This window comes from Sinocyclocheilus grahami, unplaced genomic scaffold, assembly GCF_001515645.1.
Source record: "Sinocyclocheilus grahami isolate Dianchi unplaced genomic scaffold, SAMN03320097.WGS_v1.1 scaffold487.1, whole genome shotgun sequence".
NCBI classification, from domain to species: Eukaryota; Metazoa; Chordata; class Actinopteri; order Cypriniformes; family Cyprinidae; genus Sinocyclocheilus; species Sinocyclocheilus grahami.
In genome coordinates, this window is record NW_015505666.1 from 649,466 (window position 1) to 667,272 (window position 17,807).

General features: G+C 36.9%; 1 protein-coding gene across 2 annotated transcripts; it reads left to right on the forward strand.

Moving 5' to 3' along the window:
• Positions 1–1,259: 1,259 nt before the first annotated feature.
• LOC107553975 (synembryn-B) lies at positions 1,260–17,637 on the forward strand. Of its 2 annotated transcripts, none has more exons than XM_016236321.1 (10): positions 1,260–1,572; positions 3,210–3,257; positions 3,393–4,010; positions 9,336–9,430; positions 10,961–11,111; positions 11,203–11,298; positions 12,180–12,324; positions 12,494–12,638; positions 12,775–12,894; positions 13,438–14,538. In XM_016236321.1, exons 1-10 carry the CDS (start codon positions 1,489–1,491, stop codon positions 13,439–13,441), a joined length of 1,506 nt encoding a protein of 501 aa, XP_016091807.1. In that variant the 5' UTR covers positions 1,260–1,488; the 3' UTR covers positions 13,442–14,538. The 2 variants fall into 2 exon arrangements, with proteins under 2 accessions (XP_016091807.1, XP_016091806.1); XM_016236320.1 differs by lacking the exon at positions 13,438–14,538 and adding an exon at positions 16,635–17,637 and having other exon boundaries at positions 1,263–1,572.
• The last annotated feature ends 170 nt before the right edge of the window (positions 17,638–17,807 follow it).

Genomic DNA, 17,807 nt, shown 5'->3' on the forward strand with positions numbered 1-17,807 from the left:
ATGAATATTTATTTATTTGTGCATTACCATTTCCACCTTGCACTCTAAAAAAGACCTTACACATCTCAAGTATTCATTGAAAAGGGCACTTTAATGAAATGTAGCATAAAAAGAAAATTGTGAAAGTCAAGAGTTTGATAGGCGTATTTGGCAAGAAGTATGCATGCAGACCTTCAGATAAATCCTGTGCTCTTTAATGAAGACGATGCACAAGATGTCACTAATTATTGCAGATAATATACTGGTGCATCTCAATAAATTAGAATGTCGTGGAAAAGTTCATTTATTTCAGTAATTCAACTCAAATTGTGAAACTCGTGTATTAAAATAAATTCAATGCACACAGACTGAAGTAGTTTAAGTCTTTGGTTCTTTTAATTGTGATGATTTTGGCTCACATTTAACAAAGTAAATGAGATATGTGGATTTATTTGTGCCACATAAAGATTTTTTAAAACCCAGTTCATATTATATCTTATTATTATTTGTGTTTGAATGTCTATATGTTTGGAATATACATATTAAGAATTTCATTGTACATCTATATTGCTATATATAAAGCAGTATTGACAGGACTGACATGGACAGGTATTGAGCTAATCAATATTGAACTTGTTACAATGCAGAATTGTTTAAATTGTTAAACCAGCACTGATAAATAAAGTCTAATAAATCAGATTAATGCACTCAATTACTTTTTAAATGGTCACGCACTGATAATTTGACTTTAAATATGAATATTTATTTATTTGTGCATTACTATTTCCACCTTGCACTCTAAAAAAGACCTTACACATCTCAAGTATTCATTGAAAAGGGCACTTTAATGAAATGTAGCATAAAAAGAAAATTGTGAAAGTCAGAGTTTGATAGGCGTATTTGGCAAGAAGTATGCATGCAAACCTTCAGATAAATCCTTCTGTGCTCTTTAATGAAGACGATGCACAAGATGTAACTAATTATTGCAGATAATATACTGGTGCATCTCAATAAATTAGAATGTCGTGGAAAAGTTCATTTATTTCAGTAATTCAACTCAAATTGTGAAACTCGTGTAAGTAATTTTAAAGGCTGGCTCAGAAAAACATTTACATTTTGCAGACATTTTTCAAAGTGATTTACAAAAGATAAACCTAAACATAATGCAGTAGCTATTGGATCTATTATTTTCTGTTGAAAAGTCAGCATCTGTGTTTTGGAAGGATAGTTGCAGGTCAATAGTTTTCCCAGTTGGTAGCTGGTTTGTTGTTGCTGGTCAGCTTGCAGAAGCTAATGACCATCAACAAACCACCAGCTACCATCTTAAATAAGATTTTCCAGCAGGATGTCATGTGCCCGAGGGACTGTTGTCGAGAAACGTGACGTTTGACGGGTTAAAGTTGAACAGATGAGAGAAACAGGAGGTGCGTGTTATTCTCATCCTTACTGTTGTTATAAGAAGAAGGGCTGCCAGTGTTTGTAAGTGGACGGCAAAAGCAACATTCAGAGATGAGTCTGACTGCTATTCTGTCTGTGATCGACGGTGGAGATGACAAGGGAGCTGAAAAGCTTTTGCAGAAGTATAACATAGAGGTAAAGAGACTACTGTTAGCTTACCATCTCATGTTGTTTTATTGCGCGCTAGCATTGGAGATATTAGCGAGTTAGCCGCCCGTTAATCTCAATATACCCGGTGTGTGTATGAACCTACAAAAAGATTGATGATCTCAGTGCAAAAATGCTTTGCTCCTGAGCTTTAAATATGTACCTGCTTTGTATTTAGTGATTAAAAACACGAGGCATTGGGATCGTAAACTAGCATTCTCCAGCTGTTAGCCAGCCATGATAGCAATATGATACACCCAACTTGACTGTTTTTAAACACAAATGGCTAATTTTAACCTCATATTTGGCATTTGCTTTTTCATTTTAATGACGCTGCATGTTTTACTGTAGAAAATCTCAAGAGTACAGGATTTTCCTTTACCTACTCCTATAGGAACAGTAAAGTCAACCACTGTTAGTTAAGTTGTAGTTAACAGTTTGCACTGCAGAAAGAGACTGGTACTGTGATTCATCTAATTGTAATGAAATTCATCATGGACAATCAATATCAGTTTAAGGAAAGTACCACATATTAATTGGATAGAATTTGGGAAAAACATTGCCAATGTTGAGATTACTTACATTAACGATATCAAAAATATTACAACTTTGCTAAAATGTCATGTTTAAATATGCAAACAAGGCATTATCTATAAACTAATTTGCGTGCATTTCCAGAGCACAGATCTGAGTATTGGATAAATCCAGGTATAAAATTGTTTAATTTTGTCAAAGGCTTTTACAGATATTTATGATATTTTTTTTATCACTCCATACATCAGATAATACTGTCAACAGCTAGAAAAAAAATGTTTTAGGGGTGAAAAGTGTTATAAATCAGGATAATTGTATATTAATAACCTCTGTAAAAAAATATCACCGCAAAATGTGACCCTGGACCACAAAACCAGTCATAAGGGTCAATATTTCGAAACAGATTTATACATCAAATTTTTTGGCTGAGATACAACTATTTGAAAATCTAAAATCTGAGGGTGCTAAAAAATAAAAAAAAATTAGTAAATCGCCTTTAAAGTAGTCCAAATAAACTTCTTAGCAATGCATATTACTAATCAAAAATTAAGTTAATATATTTACAGTAGGAAATTTACAAAATATATTCACGAAACATGATCTTTACTTAATGTCCTAATGATTTTTGGCATAAAAGAAAATCAATAATTTTGACCCATACAATGTATTTTTGGCTATTGCTACAAATATACCCAAGCGACTTAAGACTTGTTGTGTGTGTAATTGCTATTGAAGTGGTGAATTCTGAGTCAGTGCATGGAGAAAAAAAAAAAATATATATATATATATATGTAAAAATAATATAATATTAAAAAATATAATAGATAATGTAAATAGTTACAGTAAATGTGTATCTTGATGTTTTCTTTTTTAGTATTCTGAAAGCAGACAAGGAAGCAAAAAAAAAGAGAGAGCCAGAAATTGACCACTGCATAAAAACAATGATTTTGCCTGTAATGGCTTTCCTTAAAGTGGCCAAGATGATTTATGGAACGTCATAGATGATCGACCAGCTTAGACCAGGCTTCTTTATGGTTTGAGACAGATCCAAGCGTGGGATCTGTTTATCTCATGTTGACATTTCATTTCAGAACAGCCACACGTTTGCCTTTGACCACAAAGAGGAGGATGCACGAATTGTGAGTAACATATTTATGGTTTGTTTTGTTTTGTATTTCAAAACGATCTCAATTTGGTATGTTCCTTGTCATTTCAGTACCTTGTTTTATTTAAAACAATCAACGACCTCTTGTGCTTTGTGGTCCCTTCTGCAGAAATTGTGTCAGGGTCTTCTTACAGTCCTCCGTCGGTCAGATCATCCACTTTGCCAAAGCACCTGCCTGGAGACCCTGCGCATCCTGTCCAGAGACAAGCGTGTACTTGGACCCGTAGCCACCAAAGAGGGCATCCTCACTCTAGCAGGACTGGCCCGGATCCATGTGACGGGACACGACGGAGAGCCACTAGAGGAGGCACAGTCAACAGAGGAGGAGAGGGTTGTAGTGGAGGCCCTCAAGTGCCTGTGCAATGTAGTGTTTAACAGTGTACCGGCACAGCAGGTGGGCGCTGATGTGAAGTTGGCAGAGGGCCTGTGTGCCCGCTTGCATTTGGTCAGCTCGTCCCATCATGAGGTGGGCCTGTTCTCCCTCCGGCTGCTGTTTCTGCTTTCCGCCCTGCGGACGGATGTGCGTGGCATGCTTCAGAAGGAGGCGGGTGCAGTGAGGCTGCTCACTGACATACTGGAACGCACCCTTGACGTCCTTTGGGTGGGGCCTTATGAGGCCACGCCCCCTAAACCAGAAGCCCTGCCCATTTCTTTAGAAAACAATGAGCTTGCCATGGAAGCCCTTAAAGCTCTGTTTAACATCACTATGTCTGATTCCAGCGACGAGGTGAGAGTAACAATATTTGTAGAACAGCAAAACAAAATTTTGTATCTATTTCACTGTGCTTTTTACAAAACTGATAGATGAATTTACATCTACTTGTTCTGTGCAGTACACCGAAATTAACCCAAGGAAAGCCCTCACTCAATTTTAATTGTCATTTATTTACTCACCCTCATGTTGTTCCAAACCTGTATGAGTTTCTTTCTTCTGAAGATATTTTGTTCAGGGTAGCCTTTGACTTGCATAGTGTAGCGAATCAGCTCATGGGGAAATATGAATAATTAACCATAACTAGTTATAATTAACTATTCATATTTTAGATCCACTGTAGATATTTAGCTGACCACTCAGGGTCAACTGTCTTGTCAATTCTAAGAACGTTAATTTCCTGGTTAAGGGAAATAACTTTCTTACTGTACAATTCTATAAGCTTGTAACGTAAATCTGCATGATTATTGACTCCGGTTATGAGTAAACACTGAACACGTCAAGTGTGATACAAGTTTTGTTAAATCAAATTAAAATTAGTGTGTCAGATTGGTCGAGACGCTACAATAGTATTTTTTACCATACAATGGAAGTAAATGGCTACTGTCAACTGCTTACTAACGTTCTTTAAAAATAACGTCTTTTATGTTCAGCAGAAGAAATAAAGTCATACAGGTTTGGAACAACATGAGGGTGAGTAAATGATGACAGAATTTTCAGGTGAACAATCCAGTTAATACAGTGCCTATAATAAAAAGTATTCTATATTATAATAGTATTATATATAAAAATATATAATTTTTCACGTTTTGTTATGTTGCAGCCTAATGTTAAACTGCTTTGAATTTACTTTTTTTCCACATCAATCTACACTCCATACACCATATTGAGAAAACAAAAACAGAATTGTCAACTTCGTAAATTTATTAAAAATAAAAAAAACTGAAATAAGCACATTGCATATTCAGTACTTAGCTGAAGCACCTTTACAGCCTCAAGTCTTTTTGGGTATGATACGACAAGCTTTGCTCATCAGAATTCGGCAGTTATCTGCCATTCCTTTCCTCAACTCTTCACCTCTCAAGCTCTGTCAGGTTGGATGGGGACAGATGCACATTTTCAGGTTTCTTCAGAAATATTTAATTGGGTTCAATCCCAGGCTGTGGCTGGGCCACTCAAGGACATTCACAGAGTTGTCTATAAGCCACTCTTGCTGTGTGCTTAGGGTCATTGTCCTGTTGGAAGATGAACCTTCAGCCCAGTCTGAGGTCCTGAATGCTCTGGACTGGTTTTTCATTAAGGCTATCTCTATATTTTGGTGCAGTGAGCTTCAACGCTGATGAGTTCCTCATTCCCTGCCACTGAAAAACAGCCCCACAGCATGAGGCTGCTACCAGCACACTTTACTTTTGGGATGGTACTCTGCAGGTGATGTCTTTATAGTATCCAGAGCTGGTTTCCTTCAAACATGATGCTTAGAATTTAGGTTCATCAGACCAGAGAATATTGTTTCTCAGAGTCCGAGGGTCCTTTAGGTGCTGTTTTGCAAATTCCAAGTGTGTCTTCATGTGTCTTCACTGAGGAGAGGATTGAGTTTGGCCACTCCGACATAAAGCCCAGTTCGGTGGAGTGTTGCAGTGATATTTGTCCTTCTGTAGGTTTCTCCTATCTCCACATATGGTCATGGAGCTCAACTAGAGTGACCATCAGCTTCTTGGTCACCACCAGTCTAACCAAAGCCTTTCTCCATCAATTGGCCAGCTCTAGGAAGAGTCCTGGGTTGTTTTAAACTTCTTCTATTGAGGGAAACAGAGACTACATGCTTCTGTGAACCTTCAGTGAAGCGCAAATTTTTTCTGAGCTCTTCCCCAGATCTGTGCCTCGATACAATCCTGTTTCTGAGCCCTACAGGCAGTTCTTTTGACCTCAGGGCTTGGTTTTTGCTCTGATATGCATTATCAGCTGTTAAACCTTTTATTAAGACGTGTGTGCCTTTCCAAATCATACCCATTCAATTGAATTTGCCACAGGTTATCTTCACTCAAAGTATAGCAACATCTACAAGCAATATGAATGCTCCTGAGCTAAATTTCAGCTGTCCTAGATAAGGGTATGATTACTTATGCAATGGAATCATTTAAGTTTTTTATTTTGAATAAATTTGCAAAGATGTTTAAAACCTGTTTTTTGCTTTGCCATTATGGTGTATGGAGTGTAGATTGATGTGGAAAAAAAGTAATTTAAAGCAGTTTAACATAAGGCAGCAACATAACAAAATGTGAGAAAAATGAAGGGGTATGAATACTTTCGCAAGGCATTGTATGCTTCTAACTTGTCTGGTCATCAAAAACCAGTTTGAACATTGTTATCAATGCTGGTCTAAAGCGTAAAATGAGAATAATGAATGAATTACTAAATTGTTGAGTCAGACAGACACTGAAATAAAGCCAACAAGTCCAGCTGTAGTCTCACAGGAAACACAAACAACATGAATGGAGCACTTAGCTGCAAAACACACCTTATAGTCAACAGTAGGATAATAAAAGCTAGGTAGAGGGTTAAAAAAGTACTGACATTTCAGCTCAATCCCTCCATAGCATGTGGTCTCATGTGCGTTTAAGGATCATTGCCAGTGGTGAGGACTGCCTTTTGTCCATATATGAGCTGTCAAATTGAATCGCGTGCTGCTTTCTGATAGAATATGGATGATATAATCCCTTGGGCTACTGGCCTTTTCTTTTGGTGAAGAGATCCCTCATACTAGACACTTCCAGCCCCTGGTGCCCCAAAGATGGAAATGCTCCCATCAGAAAACTGATGGCCTTTAATTGCCCACTATTTGACTGGCTGAAGGATGGGTACTTCTGCCTGATTGCCCATACTAGAGCTAGCTCTGCAGTATTGCCACTAACCTTATAATTTTCATCAACATCAGTATTGACAAGGATCTGATGGCATGCATATTCAATGCTGTGTACTACATATGCCACCTGCTTGCTATTTCTGCATGGATTAGATATATCTGTGTAATGTGGGTGTCAACTTATTGTGAAGTGAACAGGAATGCACATCCTCATGACAGCTGGTCCAGATAATACAACATGGACTTGGTCACCACCAGTCTAACCAAAGCCTTTCTCCATCAATTGGCCAGCTCTAGGAAGAGTCCTGGGTTGTTTTAAACTTCTTCTATTGAGGGAAACAGAGACTACATGCTTCTGTGAACCTTCAGTGAAGCGCAAATTTTTTCTGAGCTCTTCCCCAGATCTGTGCCTCGATACAATCCTGTTTCTGAGCCCTACAGGCAGTTCTTTTGACCTCAGGGCTTGGTTTTTGCTCTGATATGCATTATCAGCTGTTAAACCTTTTATTAAGACGTGTGTGCCTTTCCAAATCATACCCATTCAATTGAATTTGCCACAGGTTATCTTCACTCAAAGTATAGCAACATCTACAAGCAATATGAATGCTCCTGAGCTAAATTTCAGCTGTCCTAGATAAGGGTATGATTACTTATGCAATGGAATCATTTAAGTTTTTTATTTTGAATAAATTTGCAAAGATGTTTAAAACCTGTTTTTTGCTTTGCCATTATGGTGTATGGAGTGTAGATTGATGTGGAAAAAAAGTAATTTAAAGCAGTTTAACATAAGGCAGCAACATAACAAAATGTGAGAAAAATGAAGGGGTATGAATACTTTTTATAGGCACTGTACATTTTAAAAGATCTGTATTGCATGTGTATCTCACACTAAAAAAAACCGAATAGGATATTGCAGGGCTTCAGTTTCCTGTTATACTGCTGTTGAATAATTGATGCTGAGTGGAGCCTGTGCTTTTACCCCCCATTAGAGTGAAGGAAGACCAAGAGGGTTTCTTTCTGTTAAATAGGTCATAGGTTCATTGACATTAATAATTTCTTCAATGATCTTTTGGCCTCATTTTCTTCTGCTTTGGCAAGAATCTCTGCATCATTTTGACCACTTTTTTGATATCCACGATGTCTAGGTTTAGTTTAAAGCTGATCTCCCTATTGTGATATTCAGCAGTGTGTTAGCCTATTTGTTATGTTTAAAATGTTTCTGAAGTGCTTTGTAAATTTTTAAAGAATGCTTGCATGGGTTATGGCTTCATTTGTGGTGCTACCTATTAAAGCAAGCATCACTATTACCATTGCTAATTTTCGCCACCTAATAATTTGAAAGATCATGATGCCTGAATTATACCAAAGGCTGTAAGACCGTTCACTCGTATTAAAATGGATAGGTGAATGTGCAAAGAATAATAAAGTGATATGTTCTGCATTCTAAATAAAAGTGCCAATCGCTAATTGGTAAAGTCATTGTGTCACTCCCGCTGCCTTTTTTAACTTGCTGGCATATTAGTTTTACTTTATTGAAAAGGAAGGTACTTTGATTTATACCTCAAGTCCTTTGACTTTTCGATGGAGAGGTTTGCTGTTTGGATTTTACCTGTTTGATTAAACAAAAAAATCCCATGCAGTTAATTTGCATATTGTCAGAGTATGTACTGCATTTGTTGGAGAACTTACTTTTCAACCATTAATTAAAAGTCTTGTAAAGGTATGCAGGTGTGCATACTTGAGTACAGCCAAACATATAAAATCATGTAATCTAGAATGTCAACTATGTTGCTGCTCTCTGTAATTTTTTCCCCACCATATGACGACTTCTGTCTCACAACCTCATTTCATGGTCAATTACAGATGCATAATTCAGAATCTCGGCCAAAGTAGTAGTTCATCAGGATATTATTTTGCCAACTATTTTATGAGAGTATCTATGCATAATGTTCATTTTATGTACTGCATTTGACATACTATCTAGTATGGAATTAGGTGGATGTGGGACCGCTGATTTACATAGAAGGAAAGGCTCAAAACCTATCTAGAAATAGATATGTGGCCGGGTGTTTTGTATGGCCAAGAACCACTCACATTTTCTTGAGAAAATGTAAAAATCTAGTTTTAAATGCTAAAAGCTCCTACCCCCACCATTTCATCAAATAGACAAAAAAACATTGGTGCATTCCAGTGTTCTCAGCCCTTTGAATGATCATTGAAGTAAGGCTAAGTGTGTCTCAGTTGCCTGACCTTTTGTTGGTTTCGGTATGGTCGGGATCACCTTGATGCAAGATGCACTTTCTTTTCTCAAGCCAGTGGTTCTCTCAGTCCCTAAATCTCTCAATTGTCTCCAAGCTCTCAGGTCGTTTATTTGTAGATGAAGCCCAAACATCAGCATCAGACTCTTTCTCTACTGCTATTGTTGTGAAAAAGCCTTTCGGTTTAACACTCACACAATTTTTCCTTTATTTTGATAGGACAATGACCACCAGCTTCGGCTGATTGCAGGCATCATGAGACATCTCCTAATGCTCAAGACGCACACTGAAGATAAAACAGAGGAGGCTCACAGGTACTTCCACACTAGAAGATTGACAGCTGAATTCAGTTCACCCTGTATACTAGCCCTGTGTCTATTATATTGGCCTCAAAACCTGTATTCCAGTGAGCCAGAAAGCAAAAGAAATGCAAGTGCAGTGAATGTGAATGATGAGATGTCTTCTCCAAGTGATTAATGACACACCTCTTTGCCCCATCGAGACAGCTCAACGCATTCTGAAACTCCCACCCGTTTATTTGGGCTTGACTCATTGTGTCCGCGGTGGTGCCGTCGCCAGCCCTTTCACACTTTTGGAATGCTACCCTCTCTCAATGCATTCTACAGCACTCTGTTAAAGGGGGAGCATGGAGTTAGTCATTTCAAAGTGCGCTGAATGTGCTGAACCAGTCCTGGTCAGTAGATGTGTCTTTGTTATTGAAATAATGCCCACAGACTGAAGGTCCCCCCCACCTCGCAGTGTTTTCAGAATGCCTTCTCATGTTTGTCTGTCGACATCACATTCCTAGAATGTGACATGAGTGTGCTGAATGTTCTTGTGCGTCAGTGAGGATTATAAAATGAACAAATGAAAGTAGCATACAAATATTTACTATTAATTTCCATGAGGTGCCTCATTGTGAGACGTAGTTTGTTTTTATAATACAGCCAGACACTAAATTGGATTTATGCACATGGGAATGCTACTGACAGACCAATAATCAGTTTGACAAATATATAAATTATATATATATATATATATATACACACACACACACAGTATATATTATGGATATTCAATTGGTTATTTGGTATTTCCATTTGGGACAGTTTGATGGGTTTGTGAGACAAGAACCCCAACAATGATATTCACAGGTTAAGTAACTTTATTTAATGTGTTGTCATTCTTTTTGCAGCACCTACTGGCTGGTGACTTGAGAAAATGAACTGGCCATAAATATTTTTAATGGACATGAAACCGTATGTGCATTACTTCATTAAAAGCTCACACACACACACAGGAAGAACACACTGGGGAAACACAAATTTAAATTTTTATTATTTTTATTCTTGTTTATTTTATTTTTATTTATCAAATTATAAAAATAAAGAAATATCACTTTAAAACTACTGAACTCTGAAGTATTTCATAATAATCATTTTAATTTATATAATAGGCTAATATTTATAGAAAATAATTATTATTGCAATGTTTTTGTGATCTAAATGGTTGATAACTTTATTTAAATAGTTGTTTAATAATAAGAATAATCATAATAACAATTATTAAAATGTTGTTTACATAAATTAAAATAATAGTTATTATTATTGCATATTGTGATTTCATTGACATACTGTAATGATCATGAAGTTGTTATTTCATAAAGCAAAAATATGAGGAATTTATTGAATGAATTAAAATAGGTTCTGCATATTGGTTATCAGACAGTATCAGTTTCTATGGGCTACGTTGTATTCGAAGGCCAGGAGTTATTCCAGGAGTTGCATACTATGTTCTCATCATGCATTGTGTGCTGAATCTTTATCATTTGTCATTTCTTCTAGTCATACCATAAATCTCCTGAGTAACCTTCCCGTGCGATGCCTGGATGTTCTGATAGACATCCCTGTCCAAGGTGGGATGGAAGCGTATGGTGGGAAGAACATGGACATAGTGCAGATACTTCTAGATTTTATGGAAAAGAGGATAGACAAGGTATTGCACTTCAGATGAACACCTACAAGCTGTTGCTCAGCCTTTCCACTTGTTTCATTTGTTCATTCTTCGTGTCTATTTATCCACTCAGGGGACCAACTATAAAGAAGGTTTGACACCTGTGCTGAGTCTGATGACAGAGAGCTCTAGATACCACAGGGAGATCCGCAGATACCTCAAGACCCAGGTGCAGGGTTGTGTCCATGTTCAGTGTAATTTACTGCTCTCTAAAATGAGGCTTTGATGTTGCTTCTTCAGTGCTTTAGATATTAAGTTAAAGAAATAGTTCACCCAAAAATAAATAAAATGCTGACAATTTACTCACCCTCAGGCCATCCAGGATATAGATGAATTTGTTTCTTCATCTGAAAAGATTTGGAGAAATGGATCCTCTGCAGTGAATGGGTGCCCACAGAATGAGAGACCAAACAGCTGATAAAACGTCACAATAATCCACAAGTAATCCTTGTGAAGTGAAAAGCTGTTTATTTGTAAGAAACAAATCCATTATTAAAGTCACTTCTGGACAAAATACAAGTCCATAATCCATAATTACACTTGCATGTGTTGTCCTCTCACATCAAACTCCACTAACATATTTGTTTAGAACTCTTTTGGACCGTTTTCACTTGTAAACAGTGCATGATCTGTGCATATTTCTTTCCTGATTCAGATTAGATGACTTTTGCACTGAAGAGAATAATTATTTGGAATAGAAGACTCTTTTAATATTTTAACTGGAAGCAATGATTTGAAATAAAAAATGTCTTGATGGATTTTTTTTTCTTACGAACACACAGCTTTTCACTTTACAAGGTGTTAATTGATGAACTGGAGGCGTGTTGATTAGTTGTGTATTATTGTGATGTTTTTATCAGCTGTTTTGACTCATTCTGATGGCACCCATTCACTACAGAGGATCCATTGGTGAGCAACTGATGTAATGCTAAATTTCTCCAAATCTTTCCCAATGAAAAAACTAACTCTTGGATGGCCGGGGTGGGGGAGTAAATGTTCATTCTTTATTTGCTGATTAAAATCTCATTCTTTTTGTTTGCTGTTGTACAGGTGCTGCCTCCCCTGAAGGATGTGAAGGAAAGGCCGGAAATCGGCTGCACAGTTCGAAACAAACTGGTGCGTCTCATGACGCATATAGATATGGCAGTGAAACAGGGGGCCGCTGAGTTTCTCTTTGTGCTCTGCAAGGAGAGTGGTGAGTTCTGCTTGTTTAATATTTCTAAAAGTTTGTAAAACTGTTTTGAAAGGCATTTTTTTTGGCATTGGTTTGAATTTTTTCGCAGTTTAACAAAATATAATAATATTGAATAAGCTAATTAATTATTTTTTGCTCATCATTTTCTCCTGTTGATCATGTGATGCAGTGGATAATCTGTTGAAGTACACTGGTTATGGTAATGCTGCGGGACTGTTGATGGCACGAGGGTTGCTGGCCGGAGGCAGAGGAGAGACACAGTACTCATCTGATGAAGACTCTGACACTGAGGAGTACAAATCAGCTAAACCATTGTAAGTGCCCTTATATGTATGCATAATTGCTGTTCTTGTTTTCTTAATATAGGTAATGCATTTTATCATTTTGCATAGTATCATGTTTTTCCTTCTGCATTCATAGATTATAGTGACAATGTTTTGTGTTTTTCAGTATTAACCCCATCACAGGTCACATAGAGCACCCAATGCCAAACCCTATGGATGAGATGACAGAGGAGCAGAAGGAATATGAGGCTCAGAAGCTTGTCAGTATGATTGATGAATTATCAAGGTGGGTTTTTATTTTGTCACAAACATTTCTGTAATTAAAATAGTAAAAATGGTTAATTTTTTTTTAACACAAACATGTTGTGGTGGTGGTTAAATTATTTTCATAATTGCATTTTTCTTAATTTATATTTTATTTTTAATTTTATATTTATTTTTGTATATTATTGTATGTTAACTTGGCAATCTGATCTTTTTTTGTCATAATCTTTCATTGTTTTAAATGATCCAATTTAAGCACAAAACTAAGATTTATTCAGACATCCTTTGATTTGAAAATTTAGACATGCAGATATTGTCTGACACTTCAATTTATTCAGTGGTCAGTGTACATATTTTATCAACATGTTTTAACATTAAGCAGCAATTAAAATGTAAATAAGAATTTTAAGTTAAAAGATGTTACCAATTTTTATTTTAATGCATGCCTTTTTTTTCATTGTGTAAATTCTGGCCATTGTGTTTTTACTCTTGCTCACTATTATCAGTCAGTTTCTCTTTGTGTTTTTCATCATCTTGTATGAGCCTGTTCATAATGCCCTCATAGATGACACCGTCCTCTAGAAGCATTGTGCTTGTTTTCTCATCACCCTCCTTGGAGACTCAATATGTGCGGGGCCGCATTCATGTTGACCTTTTCCTAAAGAACCGGTGGGGTAAACTAGCGAGAGGTGTAGCGCCGTTGCTCCATCCACGCTCCTTACCAACCGCTTCATTAAAACAAGAATCCTCTACCGTCGTCCTCTGCCTCATTTAAAGCTGGCCTTCCGCATTCAACAGGAGTCAATGCACACCGACCGGCCACCGCAGCCTCGCTGCGTTAATTACCAGCTAATTGGCACACACAGTGGGGTCGTGGGCTCAGGCTCTTTTGTACAATACACTGAGGTTTTATAATACATATACGTGGTTCTCTTTCATACGCTGCCGTTTTATTCAGCGGGGGTGCCAGACATTGTCCTCGGACATGAAGTGGTTTGAGACACTGGCTCAATTAGGGGTGTGCGTATGTACGTTAGCTGCCGGGCGCTGTTTAATAAGTTTGCAAACACAAGAGGATGCACCATTGTCCATCCATAGGGTGTTTGAGTCATAATGAGCAGCGTGTGCCCAAGAGAGGCAGATTCCTGTCTTTGAGAATAGATCCTCGTTCCTTCTGTCTTCCTCCTATTCTTTTTATCAGGATTGAAGGAGGTGTTGTGTGGAAGAGGGAGGGCACTGGTGCTTCCCGCTACGGCTGCTGGGGAGACACAACATGTCCATGGAGGAATGTCCCTCCCTATGTCTGCTGCTTGACTTGCTGTCCAATTAATACTGACTCTCTACCCCATACACACACACACACACACACACACAAAACCCTACGTAAACTCACAATTGCTCAGGTTGCTTATCAGTGCATGTGCATTTGATTAGATAAGAGATTGTCTTTGATTCTGGTTTGCGTTTTCAAGGGACGCAGAGGAAACTTCTTAGTTTCCTTCTGGTCAACTTAATATCTTGTTTACACTCGTCATGACGTGCGTTTGACGTCAAGGGGTTCTTATGTGGACAGTAATGCAGTCGATGCCTGAAAATCGGGGATAAGATAGTTGGAAATTAGGGATGTAACAGTACACAAAAATTACAGTATGGTACGTACCATTGAGGCTCTTAAGTAAATTAAAATATAATTACAATTTTCTGGAAAGCATAAAAAAAAATCGCTCCGCTAATGCTGTAAACTATATAAGAAACCCCTTTATGTGGATGCTATTATAATATTGAAGGTTACAATTACGTAAAACTTTTAAATTCTGTTATTTATTTATTTTTAGATGTAGTAATCAACGCTCAAAATAATTGTATGCAAGCATAAATTGCACAAGTCAGTTTTTACATGAAATTATAAATCTAATTATGATTGTTTATACTCCAATTTATTGTTGAAATATATCAATTTACACTGTAGCTGTCAACTTTTATTGGACAGGAGGTGCACTGTATAATGTCTAATGAATTTTTACTGACACATCAACTGAAACAGACTAGAAGTTCGAACTTTGGATTTAAGAATCAATATTGATTCTTTAAAATAAATGTATATAAAACTAGATAAAAGTTTCAAATTAAGTTCTGGATGTGTAGTGGTTAAAACAACACTGTATTAAAAAAAGTTCAGTACTGAAAATGGTCAGTATGAATACATGTGCTGTTACACCCTTATTAGAAATGTAAGTGTTACCTTGTCTTTTTGTGGAAAACTTATGGTAACACTTTTTAGTATAGGTACCAATTCTCACTATTAACTAGTTGCTTATTAGCATGCCTATTTTTAACATATTAGCTGTTTATTAATACTTGTAAAGCATATATTCTGCATGATCATATTCTATATCCCTAATCCTACCAATAGCTAAACTTAACAGCTACCTTACTAACCTTTAATAAGCAGCAAATTAGGAGTTTGAGGCAAAAGTTGTAGTTAATAATGAGAATTGGACCTTAAAATAAAGTGTGACTAAATGTATGTAGGCTATAAGTTGTTACACCATTTAGTAGCTCTTTATAAATCAAAATGTCCAAGTTTATCGGTGTGTGAATGACAATGCAAATGAGCTTTTTGCGGCTTTGATTGGATAATGCTCTTATAAATCATCTTTGGCCGTGCTTTGATTGGATAATTCTCTGATGAATCTTCTCGGGGTGCGCTGGTGACACACAGTGCAGATATAATTGGATTAGCGTGGAGGAGCTGCCGAGGCTTTGAAGAGATTAGAATGAGCACTGATCCTGTAATTAAACTGCAGGGTCAGGAGGGGGTGGAGGGCCGCTCTGGGATTGGGGGGTTTAGGGTTGTGATTTCAAGGGCTCTTATATGGCCAGATGTAAAGGCAAAGAAAGATGTTCTACACATCAACAGGCCTCTTTAGAGGACGGAACTGAATTCAGCTACAATGTTCAGTACAAAGGGTTTCTTTCAAAGAGCAGGTGGATTGTGGTGACAAATTAGTGACCTGAAAAACGAAATCGACAAGACGTGAGCACAATAAATCTGTAAAGGAAATGATGGCTGCAGGAGTTTTTGCATATTTTACACACATTTCATATTTGATACCACTTTTACAATTATTGGACCTTCGCACTCTGCAGTTTTTTTTTCTTTCCCTATTTTAATTTAATTTAAAATGTAATTTTTTCCTGTGATGGCAAAGCTGAATTTTCTGCTGCCATTACTCCAGTCTTCTGTCGCATGATCCTTCAAAAAAAACCTTCTAATATGCTGATTTGCTTCTCAAGTAACATTTCTTATTATTGTGAATGTTGTGCAGCTTCATATTTTCATGGAAACCATGATACTGTTTTTCTGGATTCTTTGATGAAAAGTTCAAAAAAAATTTATTGAATTTTTGTAACAATGTAAAAGTCTTTACCATCACTTTTAATCACTTGAATGCATCCTTGCTGAATAAAAGTATGAATTTCTAACTGACCCAAGGCTTTTGAAGTGTATATATTTTAAAGTTATAAAAAAATATATATTCTATAATATAGTTATTGCATATTATGTTATGCATAGAGATACACACAAATCGATTGTTCTTTCCTTTTATGTGTACAAAGTATATGTTTTAGAAGTTTCTACTGACATTGGTCATTCCTGCCGGTTGTGTCCCCCATCCACTTATTTACATGTGACATTGTGAACATGCAAAGCACAAGTAGGATGCAAAAGTCCTGAGCTCTGTTCTGCTCTCGCAACAGGAAGGAACTGATCAGACCGATGGGAGTGATGAAGGATGGCACTCTAGCACCCCTAGGAGAAGCCATCCATGAGTGCAGCCCTCCACCCAGCAGTGACTCCGACTCAGACTAGCAGGAGTTTAGTTCACTCAGACAAACCCTCTAGGCACTGCTACTGCCGGCTGACCACCACTGTCTTACCAACTGTCACTTGCACAGGGGATAGTTCAGTTATTTCCTACTGAGGTTCTTTTGTTGCACGAGGGCATGTCTTTCTAATTGGGACATGAATGGTGAACTATAGCGTGTGAGCAGAGAGAGGAAGTAGAAATGTTTAAATAGATAAATGGTTGTCATCGGACTTCAGATATAATTAGTGACTGTATAAGATGGATCTGTTAAGTAGGAAGTTACACAACATATTCACGTGTCTTTGTGCACAAGTAAATGCACTTGGTCTTCAATAATGAAGTATAAAGGCTTTATGACATTTACCCTTAAGTAAAGCTGTACATTTAGGTTTGTATTTATTAAACAGTCTGTGGCTGTTGCTGGTTCACAGATCGAAGAACCCTGTTCCACGGCGTTTCAAAATACTTGAATGTTTTGAAATGCTATATGCCAAGACAAGCCATGAGATCACTTATGCTAAGAAATTGTTAGTCTTGCGCTTAAATAGTTTTTGCAAAATGTGCATTGAATTTTTTTCCACCACTTATGCCTGGAGTTTTAAACAAGTGTCTTTTCTAATGTTCTATATTACGTTTAGCTACACCATTTTCTATATACATTTTTTTTTCTTTCAATGTTATTGGAGGTGTCATTTTCTGCTTTTTCTAAGGAATGTTAAGCTTTACACACAAAGGATGTAATTAAATTCAGGTTTTCTAAAGATTTCTGGTTACTAGCTTTGATTTAAAAGCTTGTGGATATTTCACGAGGCCCAGTACTCCTCTGCTATAACCACTGTAAAATCAGAAGGGGCTTGGTTTTATAAAATGTTATTTTTTAACTTTCCTTCAATTTTTGCATTTAGGTTTTTGTTGATTTTCATTTCAGACAATCATTTGCAATAAATAAAATTTTTTAAAAACTAGCAGCGTCATTCACTTATCGCATGCAGAAACATGTTTTGTAATTTTGGCTATGAATATAAAAATGCTAATTTAACCACTAATCCTAGTGTAGTTACAG